At 39.8% G+C, this 18027-nt stretch overlaps 2 protein-coding genes across 2 annotated transcripts; one reads left to right on the top strand and one right to left on the bottom strand.

Annotated features, from left to right (window-relative positions):
- Positions 1-3103: 3103 nt before the first annotated feature.
- Positions 3104-8991, bottom strand: rnf114 (ring finger protein 114). Its single transcript, XM_084720945.1, has 6 exons — positions 8790-8991; positions 8095-8245; positions 7056-7162; positions 5656-5770; positions 4615-4722; positions 3104-4508 (listed from the first exon to the last, which is right to left on the bottom strand). The coding sequence occupies exons 1-6, from the start codon at positions 8924-8926 to the stop codon at positions 4443-4445; spliced, it is 684 nt and encodes a 227-aa protein (XP_084577071.1). The 5' UTR covers positions 8927-8991; the 3' UTR covers positions 3104-4442.
- Positions 8992-10181: 1190 nt separating this feature from the next.
- Positions 10182-15687, top strand: spata2 (spermatogenesis associated 2). Its single transcript, XM_084720944.1, has 3 exons — positions 10182-10256; positions 11325-12162; positions 13065-15687. The coding sequence occupies exons 2-3, from the start codon at positions 11818-11820 to the stop codon at positions 14418-14420; spliced, it is 1701 nt and encodes a 566-aa protein (XP_084577070.1). The 5' UTR covers positions 10182-10256; positions 11325-11817; the 3' UTR covers positions 14421-15687.
- The last annotated feature ends 2340 nt before the right edge of the window (positions 15688-18027 follow it).

Below are 18027 nucleotides of genomic sequence, written 5' to 3'. Positions count from 1 at the left end.
ACTTACAGTAGGTGGAAGAGGAGGTTTACACTTCTGAAAGAAAACAAAAGGCTGGTGAAAGGGTGTCTAGGGTAGAGTGATGGTGCGACACACTTATAAAACAAGCCACCGTCCCCACGCCTCTCACAGTGCGCCTGTGGGCACATGTAGCATTAATTGCTGCCTCCACAGAGCCTGCAGACTGCACACACTATCTATTGCTCGCATCAAAGAAACCACATGCTGAACTTTATGAAATTTTTATTCAATGTGTTCACTTCTCTTCCCTTTTTCCTCTCTTTCTTCCTTTTCCTATTCCCCACCTTGGCCCCCCTCTCCCTTTTTAGCTCCGCCACCAAACAGACAAGAAAGACTTCTCTCTGCCATGTTTTTCGGCTCGACTTCCTTCCTGCCCAGAAGCACTCGAGTATCTCGTTAGTTCTCTCACAGCTAACGTCTCTCCGTTATCTGCCAGGAGCAAAAACCTGATCGGGGAGGGAAGGGGGAAATAAAAAAAAGAAAAGAGAAGAAAGGGGGGACTACATCAAGAAGTTTGGTGGGTGAGACTCTCCGTAGAGCTAGGTGAGACACTGTAATATCATTTAGCTACAGTAATTACAGATACAAGAGGCACACAAAGGAAAGAATAGAGATGAGAGGGTTTCTCTCCCTGTGGACAATGTATACCGAAGGGCCTGAGTTTCATCATAAACTCAGCACTGATACAAGTGCATGCAAAAACACATTGCAAGATTACTGTTGGTATGACATGACACTGCTCTAATATGTAATATATGACCAACGGATTGACTGATTATTGGTCGGTGCAATTATCAGCCCAGATAATCCGTAGTTTTACAATTATTGGAAACGTTTATTTTTTTAAAATACAATACATATAGTGCTGGATTATAATCACTGATGCATTCATGTGTTCTTCACTTTGATGTTGCAGCTGTGGAGCTCATTTTAATTACTTTCTACACTGCTGGGTACTTTAATCCAGTGATTCCCAACCTTTTTCCTTCAGGGAACCCTTTTCTATCATTGAATAGACGCACTGACAACCCCTGACAAAGTGACATATTTTATGGATACTTCACATTTTTCTCGATGCATAACAATAACAGTATAGAACAACTGATAAACTGTAATTAATTCAAACAATGAACACAATAATTGCTGGAAATTTCAATGAAATAATTGATTTGAATGATTTCTGAGCACATTTTCTCCTGTGAATTTTGCATCAGAGATGAGTTTTCCTGATATTTTTAGAGCTTTTTATACAATTTTGTACTGTATGTGTATTTTTAAAAAAATCATACATACTTAATATGCTTCCTTTTTTTTTTTTTTTTTTTTACAAATTCAGTGTTGTCTTCTTCCAGATTCATAATTTTCCATTTTACTATGAGCTCTTTGGGTGTTTTAACTGTGTATTTTTCTAATGCAGGATAAGAGTGAAGGCTCTGTGACTGTAGCTCGGTTCTCCCCTTAATCTGCAAGATTTTTTTAAAAGCTTAAATCTTAAATAACTTTAAAAATAACAATTTCACAGAAATGAATAAAATACTGAGATATAGACCTGTATACTTTTAAATATAAGTTTTCTTACACGCCTTAGAATCAAGAAGGCCTCACAACTCCACCGTACAGCCTTTAGCGACCCCTACTAGGGGTCAGGACCCCCAGGTTGGGATTCAGTGGCCTTATGTATCATAACACAATATAATTAATTGATTTATATTTTATATTAATAATCTGAATCTAGTAACTAAAGTTATTTGCCTCCAAAATGTTATAGAGCAGAAGTATAAAGGAACAGAAAAACTGAAATAGTAAAATCACAAGTTTCTCAAAATTGTACTTAAGTACAGTGCTTGATTAAATGTAAATGTAAAATACTTATTTACATTCCACCACTGGTTATTTTAAATTTTGACACAAAGATTTTCATTTTAATTGCAAATATTAATAATATTTCACCACTATTTTGTCAGTGTTGCAGAGCCCATTTTGATTAGTTTATATACTGCTGGGTATCTTCATCTTTTATCATTTTATTAGTTAATTTATATTTTATATTAATAGTCTGAATTGGCGTAGTAACTAGAAACTAAAGTTATCAAATAAATGTAGTGGAGTAAAGTATAAAGTAGCAGAAAATGGAAATACTAAACGACCTCAAAATTGTACTGAAGTTAATCTGCCTGGTTACTTTCCACTGACTATTCTAAAATTTGACAATGAGAATTTAATTTTTTTCTACAAATGAACATTGATTCCAAATGAATGAAAACACCATATCAGTTTATTGCTGAACAAAAGTTTGTAGAAAGGTTAACTTATTTAATATATTCCACAATTTTCACTGAGACTCGTTTTGTTCCTTTTCCTGATTATGAATCCTGTATTAAAATTGATGCACCCAGTACATTACCTTCCTTTTAACTGCTCTCTTTCATACACACACACACACTCTCACTCACTGTGGTCATCCATCAAAGCAGCGAGTGTTGTTTCTTCCCCCACACGTCTCATACACACAGGTATAAATCACTTCGCCTGATTTCTGGGGCCAGGGTTTAAATAATTAAAGAGCTTTAATTTATCAGGATTTAGCACCCACCAACAGCAGGGCTGACAAAAGAGAATGAGAGATATATTGAGAAAGGAAAAAAAGAGGCCATTATACATGAGATACATATACAAAATCATCACACATTTTACTGGAGAGAGAAACAAACATCTAGGGCTAAGTGGCACCAAAGACTATACGTGAAAAAGGCATTAAGGTTCTGCTCTAGAGCTACTTGATCTGGGTGTGTTAAGTTTTATTTACCTGTTGGTAGAAGACAAATGCAATGCAACTGTGTGTGTGTGTGTGTGTGTGTGTGTGTGAAGATTTGCACTACTGTATATGGTTGATTTGTGACAATTACAAGTCAGTGGAAAAAACAACACTTATGTAAAATAAGAGATAGACACAATTCACATTTTAAGAATTAAAATGAAAACATTCAGCAAAAAAAAATCAAGCAAAGTCAAACTGAGTTTTCTTGTTACTCCACATGCTGTCAGTTTTGGAAGCATACAAATAATAATAATAATGATGTTGATATTTTTCTTTTTTTTTCTGTTGGCAGTGATGTTAAGAAAGAAGAAAGCCAGCAAAACAAACTGGACACTGGGCATGAAAAAACACACAACACTAAGTTACATTTAAAAATCTTAAGTCACGTCATCAATCGTCTAAAAGCAAAGTTGTGGTTATTCTGTTAAAGCTAGAACAAATAACCCCTGTAAAACCTCGGTTTCTCAAGATCAGTGACATTTTTGTATGCTGCATTTGAACAAAACCCAGTTAAAAAATCTAAGCTGGAGAACAACACATTGAGTAAAGCACATTTATAGAATGAAATCTGTGTTGAATTATGTTTCTGCAACAGAGCCAGGAGGCTTGTGAGGGCTGGTGGCTGTCGATGGATGGCCAGAGAACAGTGGGACTCTACTGCCCCCCTGTGGCCACACGCGCAAATAAATTCTCACCAAAATGAAAAGAAAAAAAAAAAAAGAAAAACACAGAACTGACCGATTATGACACACGGATGGTCTCCTCCTTGCATCTTTTGGTTCACTGGATGAACTATTAGCCCTATGTGTTTTGGAAGTCAGAAACAAGATCTACCAGCAGGCACAAAGACATAAGGGAGAAACATTACAATAAAGCAATCAGCCCTCTCTGGCTTTGTTTGACCCTCATATTATTTATTCTTTCCAGTAGATCTCTGAAAACAGAATGAACATACACACGCTCTCACACACTTCACCCAGAAACAACATTTTAAAAAAAAGACAGAGCTTCCATCTGCTAATAAACTCAAAAACAAAAACAAAAACTCCTTCTCCCCTTTTGAGCGAAAACATGCAGAGTCACTCTTGGGTAGATTATTATATATTTTTGTTAACTTTACTGGACGACTTCACTGAGTGAAATTTGTCATTTGCTGGCAACAGTTAGCCACCTAGTGGTCAAACCCTCTTATAACATCAAGTATTGACGACAGGGAAAATTTTGTCACAACTTTGGAAGTTTTTGGCTATATGACGCTATGTCATCAATGAACAAACTGCTTTAACAAACATAATTTAATAGATATTCAACAAACTATCAAGTCTACAGACTCAACTGGGGAAGTATAAGCGATTATCACACCAGAAACATAGTATCACTCCTAAATCAGACAGTACTGTACGCTGTTTTTAACCATAATGAGTGATTTATTTTCTGAATATTAAACCTTAAGATTCATAGCAACAAGACCAAATCCCTGTGAAACTGATTACCCATAGTAATTTAGTACCACCATCCTCATGATAGATGAATGATGATACAGTGTGTTGTTCTGTCTTCTTAAGACTTCACTGGATCCCTCCTCTGGTGGATTGTTCTTCACACTTCAGTTGTCCAAAAGGGAGCGCTGTAGAGCCTCCTGCATCATTGTGTGCTCATCTGTGGAGTAATCCTGCAAAGACGTGGATGTAAAGAGAGAAGAAAGCACAACTAGTAAGTTAACTGACCACTAGCATCATTAAAAGAAACTACAGATAGTGTGCAGAGCCTCGACTTACAACAAAGGTATCATAGGAGAAGGTGTGTCTGATCTTCAGGTGCTGGAAAAAGTCAGCACTCCTGTAGTTAGGGTCCCCCCAAGGCATTGAGACACAGATGGGACACACCTGGACAGAAACAATGAGAGTAATAAAGAAGCTTCATCTTCATCATTTGATATGTTTTTTGGTACAGCAGAGAAACAAAAAAATAGATATTTGTGATTTATTGTGGAAAAAATTAAACACTCAACAGTGGCTCATTGTTCATAATTCTATTTGTAACAGTTCAGGCAAAACAAAAAATAAATCATAAGCGTCAGTAAGGCTCCTTCATTAGACTCTGACTTGTTAGTAATTCCTGAACAACCTGTACCTGTGTATGCAGACAGGGCTGCAAACACATGTATGGTAAATGATATAAAGCAGACAGCCAGTGGGAACAAGTAGCCACAACTCTGGCACATTCTGTTCCACTATTCTATCATATACACTGATCTTAATTGTTTCATATTTTTAAGAGTGTGCCTTCCTTTGTTGGGCGCATAGGGCTACAGTTTAAACTTGGACTGCAGGAATCTTGAGTGCTTTGCATCCCTGTACAGAGCAGCACAACTGACTGACTGCGCACATGAAGCCACATTATAGGAGAGCTCACACACTTTGACCACATACTCAAATCCTGCATTCCTTTGACTTTACACAGCATTAGTTTTTGGTTTGTTCTGTATTCTACTAATGTACATATTTAGGTGATGCGATCTGAACTGACACGTTTGAAGAAAACTAGCCAACTAGCATGCTATAGCTGATAAACAACAGCTGGTGCATGGCTAAAACATTTCAGGTAAATAGCACTAGCGTTTTTGTTCCACAAGTGCGAGTATTAGATATGAAGAGATGATTTTGATATGCTGGGACACAGGGAGTGACAAACCAAGGAAGTTGCATGCTGAGCCGAATGTCCTGTACCAAATAGATGTACCGTTACACCTCTAGTGTGGAATTTTATTTTGAAAGAGTGACTCTTAAGAGTCAAAGTGTAGTGCTTTGATTTCCTACCACTTGGCGTGAATCTCGAGCATGATGGGTAGTGCAATGCTCAACCAGGCCGTCCTGATCTAGGTTCTGGCAGTTGCAGTATGGGCAGGTGAAAGTGTAGCGATTTGGCACTGGACTTTGGGAAAGAAACAGAAACAATCATCAATCATCAATCATCAATCATTTATGTCACACAACTGACCTTTGTTTACAAAAAGATTTTCTTCTCAGCTATAGGAATGTTGCACTTTGGATCTTCTGAGATTTTAGCTAAAATAATAGTTGTATTAGCATAGAAGTTCTGTTTTTTAAGTCTTTCTTACAGCAGAGCAATATCATTTTCTCAATTAGTTCAACTATTGTAGCTCAGTGAAATTAACTTCAAAAGTCCACTACATGATTAGTCGTCGTTGATTGTATCAGTCAAGACTTTCATCCCCCATCACTTACAGTATGTGGGCTCCAGTCTAAACATGTCTAATTAATAAAAATGACAATTCAGTCTGATCATCAGGCTAAGGAAATACAAGTGTTGGATAGAACACAAGCCACTATGAGGTCTAATTGAAGGTAACAGTTAAAATATTTCAACCAAATAATCAATTACTACAGCTTTTGCACTGGCTTCGTATGGGTTTACTCTGCAGGTTGATTGTTTTGTTTATGAGGGGATTAGGAATATGGTACAAAGTTTAAGGTTTGTGTTTGGCCACATCAGACTGGATTGTAAAAGTATTTCCAGTGGAGTGTCAGTGTCCACAATCTTTACAGTAATGGTACATGATCTGCATTTTATAAAGCACTTTACAACATTTCACATTCATAGGAAGCAATGTGGGGTTCACTATCCTGTCCAGGGGCACATACACAAGCAGAATTAAGGAACCAGATTAGTGGACGCCCTGCTATACCTCGCCCAGTGACAAAAACATTATCCTATACATATTATAGACAAACCCATAACAGTGAAATCTATGTTATTATTGTGTTACATGCCAAAGATTTCCTTTAAGTTATTCTGTCATATTTATAATTGATTTTTTTCCCTGAATGGAATGTAGAACTGGGCTAATAGTGAAGTCTTGAGTTATGTCAGAAATCACTCCCTAGTTGGTATCTAGTGCACTACATGGTATTTACTTTCTGCCAATTTCTTTCTTTGTAATCATAGATATAAAATGTAGGCATTACACAAACTGTATATATTGATTGCAAAAATTCACCTATATTTAAAAAAAAAAAAAAAAAAAAAAAAAAAAAAAAAAAAGGAAAATCCACTATGTAGTGCTTGATTTTGGATATATGTACTACAGTTACGCAACAAAATCTAACACAAAATCTCACTTTACAGCTCACCGTAGCATAAATTATTGAATGTGTATTATATATGTAATAGTGAATGAGTGAATGAGGGAGTTCACCTGATGATGGCAGGCTGGCTCTGGGCAGTGGTCCTCACTCCCTCCTCAATATACTCCTGGTATTTTGAACAGGCAGCTGTGTGGCTTCTCATCTGAGAAAGGCCAACCTGAATAGTGAAGAAAGACACATCAGTAACTGCTGGTGCACAATGAATGTGATGTAATTGTTACTGTGACAACAGACAGTGTGAGTCTGTGTGTGTGTGAGTGTCAATGTGGAGACACCTACTGTAATGAGAACAGGGACAGAAGGGGTTCTGACTACTTTGCCTGGTGGTTATATGTCTGTCAGTAAACAGATGTTAGTCAGTAGAGAGCTATCTTCTTATGGGTTCCCCTGTAGGTTGACTGTTTTATTTACAAAAGGACAGGTGATATGACCAAAAGTTGCTATTGTTGAAAGAAATTTAACAAGTATGTAGTTGAAAATAAAGACTGAGTTGAAGAAGGATGTGGTCTGGCACAGAAATTCTGAGTACTTGTCTTATAATGCAGTGATGAGTACTGAGTACTCTTGAGTTGAAACATCAATACATGACAGGGGTTGTGGCTGATGTGATCCCATTGCAAGATGATCTCCAGTTCTGAAATGTTTGCATTTAGAACTTGAAGTTTAGGTAGAGGTCAACTTTATTGTGATATAAACAACTGTACAAAGTACAATTAGACAGTCAAATTCAGTCTCTCTATTTATCTCATCCTAGTATTAGGAGCAGTGGGTAGCCAATGTGCAGAGCCTGTAACTTGTAAGAAAGCTGCTTGGTCAAGGGTACTGACAGGAGAACTGACCTAGCATACATGTTCTCGATGGGAAACTGGAGCACCCACAGCAACCCCGCACAGGGACCCTTTTGCTGTGAGGTGCGAGAGCTGACCACTGTGCCGCCATGCTGTGACTCAGATCAAGTTCATTCATATTTCATTATGACATCTTCAGTGACCAGTGACTGCCTTGTGCCTGATCCAAATCCAATTAACAACAATCCAGCAAAGGTGATTAAATCCTGTATAATGGCTTTTGCAATGTTGTAAGACATACCTGAGCTCCACATCCCTTGCAAGACGCCACAGATGATTGGATGAGGGCCTCTAGCTCAGCAGCTTTAGTCCAGTGACCCAGCCCAGCCCGACATACAGCACAAACAGGCTTCTGTGGACGCAAACATTCCTGCAAACAACTCTGGCAGAACCTGAAAAGACAAAGAAGAAATGTCACGATGCACAAGTTAAAGAAAACTTGTCAATTAAAGTGACATCAGTTTTAATTAGGCCGCTGTGAACTGAAAGAGAAAGTATTCCTCCTATTTGTAGACTGACTATAAAATGCACTAACCAAATGCTGTCATTCTCTGGAATAGCTTCCTGTAAATCAGATGGAAAATCCCCACCTCAAGAGGGCGCAGGGACTTGTAGTCCTTTCAAGTTGCTCGACGAATACAAGCAATAGAGATCTGAACTACAACTCCCAGGTGAGGCCTCCTCTTTGATGTAAACAAAACTGAAACTGGTTTACCAAGCTGGATTCCCTTTTGCCAAATATTCAAGAGAATAAAATAGAATTGCAGGGTCACAACAAACGTAAGCACACGCATGGTCGATGCTTTGCAACTCTGGCGTTACGACATGATTAAAAACAAGCATTTCCCCTCGTTGTTTTCACGCCGTACCATTGAATCGCTGGTGGCAGACGTGGGTTGAGGGGAGGACGATCGAAAGAAAAGGCAAAATACTCACGTATGGCCGCATTGTGTTGTCACGGGACTGTCGAAAATTTCGAGGCAAACTGGACAGAGGAATTCTGACACATCGCTGTTCCCGTCAGAGGCGCTTTTCTTGTGCTGTGCTGCGCTAAACCCTCCGAGCATCGCCATTTCTTTTCTTCACTGAGTCAGTCCGTCAGTCCCCCACCAACCGTTCCTGTGACGACGTCACCAGGTCCTACTTCTTTTTTCACGCGAGGGGGCGGAGTTATCGTTCAGAGTACAACACATAAATATATGTTGTCAAATTATTGTATAAAAACAGTAGACAGACAACATTTAACTTTTAATTAATGGTGACAATACAGCCATTGTTACAAGTAGATATAATGTAAGGCTGCAACTAACATTATATTTCCTATTTTCTCGATGAATCTGTGAAATATTTTGTCTACAAAATGTCAAAAGTGAAAATGCCCAATACAGTTTTCAAGAGATATCTTGAAATATCTTCTGACAGTCTAAAACATTCACAAAATGCCACACAACAAAAAAAGCAGCAAATTCTCACTGAATAATGTTTGACATTACCAACATACTGTCCAACAGGTATATATTGACCTATCAGAATTTTTTTTGCAACATTTTCTGCATATTTGATTATTTTTCTTGATTGTAGTTTAATGTATTTGCATATTTTTTTGCGTTGATGTGCCTGTTTTTGTTTATTGATAATCATTTATAATAATTAAAAATGCAAAGTTTATTGTTTTAGTGCTCTGATACTATTTTGCCCAATACAGTTATTGTTAAACTATAAAATATCTTGCTTCCATTATATATCTTAGCGTTTGATAAACCCATTTTATGGGTCATTAAAACAAAAAAGAGCGTTTATTCTACATATTATAGTATGTTTACGGATATATCAGATACCACCCCCCCCCCCCCCAAATATCTCTACCGACCCCCAAAAAATCCAGTGTCAGTCGAGCCTTAATTAGCAGAATTTCTAATCGAGGATTGTTTGTTGTGAAAATATAATGTGAACCTAAAGCATAAATACATAGAAAGGAAGATAAACATAATTTCATATAGCTTACTCATATTAGTTATATAATATTTTACATTATGAAAATAGTTTCCTAAAACTTGTTATTGTTGCCCAGTGTGTATTAAACTAAATTGTTTAATTGTGGCTAATAGTAGCTAATATATTTTCTGTGCGCACTCACGTATCACTGAATGAAACTGCACATGAACTCACATTTTTGTTTTCCCAAAAAGACTGTAAATTCATTAAAATCGCACATATTGCAGACTGATAGTGATGGAGTCGGTGGGCTCTGTATCCCTTCCTCTTCCTCTGGCTCCCTCTTTTAAACAGCACGTGGGCTACTGATGCTGATGAACTGTCAGTGCTGAGCGCATGCGCAGTATGATGATGGGAATTTCCAACAGCTGAGGAGGCGTAGCTAGTCACGGCTAGCACTTGTTAAAGGTAAGATGTGCGGGTGGTGGTGTTTTTATTTAGAAAACGGTGTGGTCTCTTAGCCAAAGCAGAATTAGACTTTCTCGTGTATGAGTCGTACTACAGTGACTGTATATATTTAGATAATTAACTCTAAAATCGCCAAAGATTTCTATCTAGCAATGGACCGCCCTGCTAGCTAAAGCAATTTTTAGCTAGCCAGCTGCGCTGAAATGGGCGTTCACTGCTTAGCTCGTACCCAGCTGGGGGGCCATGCCAGTGTCAGCATCGGGTTTTGTCGTGTTTGAGATTCATGGAGACTTGACATACAAGCTGTCCTCTTATTATCAACATTGGTCGTGATGGGCTGATTCTGTTGCACTTAATGCGCAGTAGTAATGCATGGTGGTGTTGTTAGCTAAGGCATGTTGCTTGCTAGCCCGCTACACGGATACTCGCTACGATTGATATGTGAGGTAACTGGAATAGCCGGCCAGTTCGCCTGTGAATCACACTTATCTGTTGTGATTCAAGCCTCCTAGCTGATCTTAGGCTTACGCGTATCCTCACCCATGTCTGTATATCCGTATGTCTAATATTGCATGCTTAATTTTAGCTTACTAAAGCTAAGTGCAGGCTACCATGGTTTACACGCATGTAGTACCGCCAGATCACACATGAACTGACGCAAACACGAGCCTAGGACTAATGGAACATATCTGTCAACAGTGAGTCTGATTCTAATTCTGTACAATGTTGTTCCCCGTAATCTTTTTCTTGGTTGTGCATATCATGATTATATTCGAGTAAGTCCAACCTATTAGTTGTTTTACTGATGAATAGCCCACACGATGCATCCTCACATCATCCCACTCAGAGCACAGACACTTTTTCACATAATAGTGATGTCTATACACCCCCTCTCTTATCTGTACAATTAGATTTAGATTTAAAAATGCTCTTAATGATGGTGGTTACAAATACATTTTCTTTTGGATTGAAATAACACTGAGTCAGTAGAAAGAAATGTGGTTTCCCTCTTTTATGTGTCTGAATGAGACATTTCCATTTTAATAAAGCTCTCTGGTGTCATTACAGCTTGGAGACGGCTCACAAGAATCACACAATCATGGATGTGTCTTCAAGATGAGTGACCTTGAACTCTTCACATGCTGAAACTAAGAAATGGAATAGATACATCTCTGCACTAACAGAGTGTGAAGAAAAACCTCCTCCTGACCTCATCTTGCAACGACATAGGCCTGTTTGTCTGGAAACAAGTCAGGCTTTGAGCCAGTACCAGAGATGCCTGTAAGAAGGCATCCCTACAGGCTGCAGCCGAGCCACGCCAACTGAAAGGACCAGACAACTGCATCTCTTGTTTAAAGGATGTGCTGCTGATTGGACACAAAGTCTCATTCCTCTTCCACCTCTCCAAAACGTTATTAACGTTGAGTGTGTGCCAGCGTGTACAGTGAATTATGGTGACCCAAAATGGTGCTTGAATGTGGCATCCTGGTGCAGGGTATGCTAAAAGGGGTGAGGCTCTCTTTGAAAAGTATAACAGCTGACTGATAGTCTGCTGTCAATAATGGATGCCAAGTTAAAAGAGGACCTGTTTCGGAGGTATGTGACGGCACTGGAGAAGCGTCTGGAGGAGGAATACACATGGATTGGAACTACACCAGAGGGGGACAAAGGGAGGCACAAGGACAGCGAGGCCCTGCTCTCCACAGCCACAGCTCTGCTTGGGGCCTACCAGCCGGATCCGGGACAACGTTTCCGGATGGTGCGTTTCTACGAAGTGGTGGAGAATTCTCTCCGCTGCCAGAGAGGGAGTAACCTCAAGAGCCTGGAGAGAGCCTTCCACACACTGGAAACCATCTGCACCAACCTCTTGCTTTTCCCCTGGAAGAAGGAGTTCAGATGTATAAAGGTGAATTTAGTTTGCATTCTGAAATAAAATTAGACATTTTTATGTAGATTGTTTTATATGTTCTGTTTTCATACTGATCTTTGAGGACTGATATGTAAAGAGGCAGTACAGATTCAGGGTGATGATGTGTAGGCCACAAATGACCTTTTCTGTTTAAATGTAATGTCAGTTCTCTGTGTCCATAGTTGATCAGGTACCTAATAATGTCTATAAAAAATACAGTAACATAAGACCGCCCAACATCAGCAACTTACTTATTAAAGGGCAATTTCATATGCATTTTTTCCTGTTTTTTAAAATGGAAACTCCCACTCAGTCGTTAGCAAAAAGTGGCAATGTAAGGTACAGCGCTGATGCTCTCCCTTTACTCAGTTTGAGGGAGGTTATGTGTAGCACTGTCGTCATTCAGAGGGGCATTGCGAAGACTCTAAATATACCAAAAATGTATTGTTTGGGTTTGAATAAGTAAGGAACACCACAGGGAAGCTACAGAATGAAACAAATCTAAAAAAGTGGACCCACCCTTTAAAAATAACATAAACATCCTGCAATATATAGTTAACATATACGAATACTCCTCATAATTAGTGTCTTATTTAATATTTATTCTGTTTTAGTATGTAAACAAAAAGGTAGCCACATCTCCTTAATCATCCTCCCTCCTTAATTAGTTGTCCTGTTTTTTTAATACTTTATACAATGTCTGCATGTGAGGTAATATTTTCTAACGCTGTTAAAATTTTTACATCTGTAATGTTAGTAAACACAGAAGCAAAACAAACAAACTTTGAATCATATGATGTCAGATGAATAGTGTGCAAGTTCGATTTTCTGGGTTTATTACCATGCCAAGCTCTGTTAATTGGCTGACACTAACCCTGATTAACCCATTTCTCTTTTAGACCTTCACTGGCCCATACGTGTACCATCTGCAGTCTGCCATTTCGGACGCTGAACTCCGAGCTCTAATGCGCACCATCGGCTACGGCTGCGACCATGACTCGCAGTTCCATTTGCAGGAGCACCCAGGAGGCGCAAATCATCTCCGCCAGTTGGCGTTTGAGCTCTTCCTGGCCCAGGCAGAGTGTCGTCTTCTTGGAGAGGTAGTAGCTCTGGCCCGTGGTTCAGCCTCAGAGCTGGAGGCCCTGGAACTGCGCAGAGGTTGCAGGGATGATGCAGCTGGCTGTGCTGAGGCACTCCGCAGACGCGACAGCCTTGGGGCAGATATGGCTCGGCTCTCTGTGCGGCCGCTGGATATAGAGAGGCCTCATGCCCACCACCTGAGGCGAGGTAGCCGGCCATCTAAGTCTGTGGATGTTACAGATGGGGCGGGTCACTGGCATGCAGCAGTCAGCAAGCCTGTGTTGAAGGCCTCGTTGAGTCTGAGGAAGGAACCCCTGTTTGTGGATGCAGAGGAGGATATGAAGGATGAGATCATCAGACCCAGCACCTCAGCATCCCTCTTCTCTGTGGCAGCTCCACCGTCCTATAGTCCTATTGCGGATTTCTTCCCAATTCAGTCACCTCCCCCAGCTGATGCTTACACATCATACCACCTGTCCTCTTTGGATGAGATTGACTTGTACACAGAGAGGGGTGGTGCGGGGACGGGAGGGAGGCAGACCCCCTCTCGACCTCCATCCAGAGAGCCTCGGGAGGCGAGGGATGCATGGCTCCTCAAAGGTCATGGTAGTGTGAAGTGTCAGGGTTGTGGGCTGGGCTGCTCCTCCATGGCCTCCTGCCAGAGGTGTGACATGATCCTCTGCTCTGCCTGTCATGACGTGGACCCCTCCCCTTGCTGTGGCCTCCAGGACTACCACCCCAAATCTCCACGCCCCCTCGATGGATACATTCCTGTCAAGGAAAAGCTCTCCGTCTACTCTAACACTCACTCCCACTCCCATCTCCATCCGCACCCCCTCACACTCACCCACTCACACTCTCACCCCCACCCTCACCCCCAGATTGTGGAGAAACCCCTTATGTCCACTAAGCTGTTTCCAAGCAAGTCTGTTGCCTTGACAACGCCCAAGGGAGGCAGCAGCGAGCGAATAAGCATGGGGGGATCACGATGCGGGTTTTGCAACAAGCCAGGTGCATCACACACCTGCGTGAACTGCTCTAAGGTGTCATGTGACTCGTGCATGGGCTTGTATGCAAAGGATATATGCACGCGAAAGAATCCCCAGCACAGCTTCGTGCCCAACCATCAGCTCAACTTCAAATCTGGCACCATATCTCACCTGGTGTACCGATGAATCAGGCAGAGAGAATATTTGTTTCTCCCTTCTAGTCCCCTCCTCTGACCCGCTGCGTAGTCTTGCACTATTGCTTTAGCTTTGTTCCAGTTTAAACAACTCACTCAGTATCTTCTCCCTTTATCTGATGGTCTTTTCGCTCTCTCTACCCCTCCCTTGAACTTTGTACATTTTCTCTTACTGTCAGTAGGGCCCTGGAATGCACATGCCACAGAGAGCCATATCGTCTGCCCCATCTCTCTGCCTTGTACAAGTTCAGGCCTTTTATGTATTTCCTCTTCTTTTTACCTTGCTACCTGCTCTTGAGTAGTCATGTGATGTTGTAGCGCTTCCCAAATTCCTCAAATTTTGTCCTCTTCAAAAGGGAAACTGGAGAAAAGAGAGTTTAATTCTTTCTCATTTTGAATGAATTCCGTCCAAATGAACATATATACTTTGCCTAACTTCTCAGCTAAAAAATCCTCTAATATATAAATATATATATATATATATACAGTATATATGTATGTGTGAGTGAGTGAGTGTCTGAGAGTGTGTGTGTAGAAAAGACCTCTGAGCTTGCATTGTGACAAAGGAGATCTTTTTAAACTTGAAAAATAGTAGGGAAAACAGAGAAAACATACACTGGAAGTCAATAAGTCAATAGTATATATTTTTAATCTCTATTCTCTAGAACAATGTGAGACTGTTAAATGGGCATGAGGTCTGTCATTGGGATTTTTGGGGTATAAACTTATGTCTGTGGGTGCGGGGTGGGAGATATCTCAAAGGGAAAAATATTGAGACAATGGTCAGATGCCATATATTCTATTTAAAAGATTATGCCTTGTAAATTAACCCTCAATTGTTTCTGGTTGTATGACTGAGGTTTAAATGCTGCTGTTGACTTGAGACATTGAAGATGTGTGGCGTTGACTTCTTTCTGGTAAATAGCCTGTTGAGTTGTGTCAGTTCCAAGCCCCCCCACCCACCCCCAAGCCCCTTTCATTACACTCCTTCAGCCACCATGGTCCATGATGTTGTATTGCACCCATACCAGATCAGTGGTTCCCTGTCAGTCTCAGGTGGAGTCGCGGGGCATCTCACGCTGGGCCACAAATCAAGTGATTACGGTTCTTTGACAGTGTGTGAGCCTATTGATTGGTTTTAGACAGTATGAAAGTGTATACTCTGACACGGTTTCTGTCTACCTCAAATGGCTTCAGCTTATACACCCAGTTTGACGTTGTGGTTTCAAACTAGCCCTAAAAACCGAAGGAATACTGTATTTATTGTGTTAGTGCTCTCTTATTTGTCTTGTGTTTTAGCTGAGCAGAAAACATCTCCTCCAACAGCTGATTCAGACGCTTTTTAAGGTTAGCAGAGGTTATTTATTTCATGACTTCCCATGCTTTGTCATCTGAACAACATAACTCAAGGTTTTCTGTCTTTTAGCTGTTTAGTTTTTGTATATACGTAGGGTGGACATAAACACCAACTCTTGTAGATTATAATGCAATTTAATACAACAACCCTGTCAGAATGACTACCTTCGTGAAGCTTAAACTGTTAGATCTGGTTGAAACTGTCAGAAAGGTGCTGATTTATTTGTATGGTAATTTTTGAGTCTGTATTTTGTGGTAGTTTACTGGATTTCATTGTACTGTAAGTTTTCTGTGTTTTCTCCCCATTGACAAAAGACAGAAATCACTTACACAGTAATATGTTGCAGTTCAATACAAAACTGCAACAAAGAATGGGCTCAAACATGAATATAGGGTTGAATCAACACCTCCTAACAGACTTAATATTTAACATTTTAGCTTTACAAAGCTATTTGTCACAGGGATATTGCACTATATATTACAGAGATTGTTGTTGTGTGTGTCCACTCAGCTTTCACAAAGGATACAAAGTTTCTCCTAACTCAACAACTCTAAAAATTGCGTGACTTTTTTCATAAGTTTGGGGACTTTCTGAACAGGCAGCAAAGAAGGACCCTATCATGGTGTGTATTGTAGTTGTAATATTTGACATGTTTATCAAAGTTTGTGAAGTTTCTCATCAACATATCTCAAACTTGTGTTTTTGTTTTTTGTTAAGGCAGTCTGGCGATATTGTTCTAACTAGTTTAGTAGTTAAATCAGTTGAAACAAGCAGCATGTTCCCAAACATCTGCTGATTATCTTGGCGGGTAGTAGGGCCCAAATACATAATTTGCATTTGAGTGAACCAAATGGAAATCAGGAAGCTGTTTTGTGTGTACGTACAGAACATCAGTTGAGTGGGTGGTCTTTTAATGTGGCCCAGGACACATGGGGTACACACCGATGAATGAATGTGGTCACAGGCGGCATCCCAGACCACCTCCCAATCTGTACTGAGGGATTGGATCTCAGTGCGCTTTAGGTGCCTGCACACGTGAATGCATGTTAATTCCATGTATAAACAGGGCCTAACACTCTTAGTTTGGCGTGATTTAGTCCATAAGATTAGCATGACTTTCCTAAAGCAAGCCACTGCCATTTACAGTGGAAATTTCACTACACTTATTTATTGGTATACTTCAAAGTCATGTATAACTAAACTCTGCTAACATACAAACTATACTAAATTTTGAGGGTATCTCCAGTGATCAAGTTTTCATTCTCCATGCAAGAGGATAATTAGTGTTGTATATTGCAGTTGCTAGTCAGTAAGGGCTAATTTTAAATCACATTTCATAAAAAAAAGTCTGGGTTATTTTGACAGGCTGTTTAGGCAACGTTCGCCTTTATGTTCTGTTAGGAATAACCTCTAAATGCCTTAAGCTCATTCAGCTGTCTTATTGTAGAGTATCATTTTCGGTGTTGTCATTTACGTTTGTTTTGTGTTTTATGAGCATGTAGATTAAACATTAACATGGTTATTCTAGGCCACAAAAACTAAATACATAGCTCGTTCCCCATGACAGCTAAGGAAAAAAATCAGAGTAATTCAAAAATATATACAAGCGTGGTTTATCCTCCTCACAGACAGGGTGACTAAGACGGAGCATATTGAACCATGCATACTAACAGAATTATGCAGCAATTCACACTTTGTAGACCAATTTATAATATGTGATTATAGGCATTAATGTCTGTAATGGTTTGCCTGGAAGTCGAATTTCATATATATTCTGTTCTGCTCAGATGTTACCTAAAAGTAATGTCTGATCTCGCACTTCTGTTCATTCCTTTCCTTTAAAACTGAGTTTTGTGTCATTATCACGTTAAACCACATGAAGAAGGGATGTTCTGATACAGTTTGGATGTTGCTTAAGGGTTCTGTGAGAGATCATCTCGGGTCAACATTAGCTAACTTGGGTATCACAAAAGTCTTGAGTGATCTTAGGGGAGGTGTGCAATTATTTTGTTTTCACCTAATGAAGTCTTTCTGAATAGTTTGAATATTTATCATAGATATATTTCAGTTCTTCAAGTCTGTTCATCACAAATCATACCAGCAACAAAGATGACTTTCAGAAGTATTGAGCCATGTTGCAAGAGCGATCATATTGCCAGATGAAGAACAAATATCTTATTGGAGTTGAAAACAAAATCCTGTTGCTTACCCGGATGTACAGTTACTGTAATGTAAATCTGTG

This window comes from Lutjanus erythropterus, chromosome 6 (assembly GCF_056507025.1).
Source record: "Lutjanus erythropterus isolate fLutEry1 chromosome 6, fLutEry1.hap2, whole genome shotgun sequence".
Lineage (NCBI taxonomy): Eukaryota > Metazoa > Chordata > Actinopteri > Lutjaniformes > Lutjanidae > Lutjanus > Lutjanus erythropterus.
Note: the sequence above shows the minus strand (reverse complement) of the source record. Positions and strands in the feature narration are given on the sequence as shown.

Excerpts from the sequence above, each read along its gene's own strand:
- rnf114 (XM_084720945.1), bottom strand. The coding sequence starts at position 8,926 with ATGGCGATGCTCGGAGGGTTTAGCGCAGCACAGCACAAGAAAAGCGCC. Across the intron at positions 8,246-8,789 it reads ACAACACAATGCGGCCATAC|GTTCTGCCAGAGTTGTTTGC; the intron begins GTGAGTATTTTG and ends TTGTCTTTTCAG. Across the intron at positions 4,509-4,614 it reads TCTCCTATGATACCTTTGTT|GATTACTCCACAGATGAGCA; the intron begins GTAAGTCGAGGC and ends ACGTCTTTGCAG.
- spata2 (XM_084720944.1), top strand. The coding sequence starts at position 11,818 with ATGGATGCCAAGTTAAAAGAGGACCTGTTTCGGAGGTATGTGACGGCA. Across the intron at positions 12,163-13,064 it reads AGGAGTTCAGATGTATAAAG|ACCTTCACTGGCCCATACGT; the intron begins GTGAATTTAGTT and ends TTTCTCTTTTAG.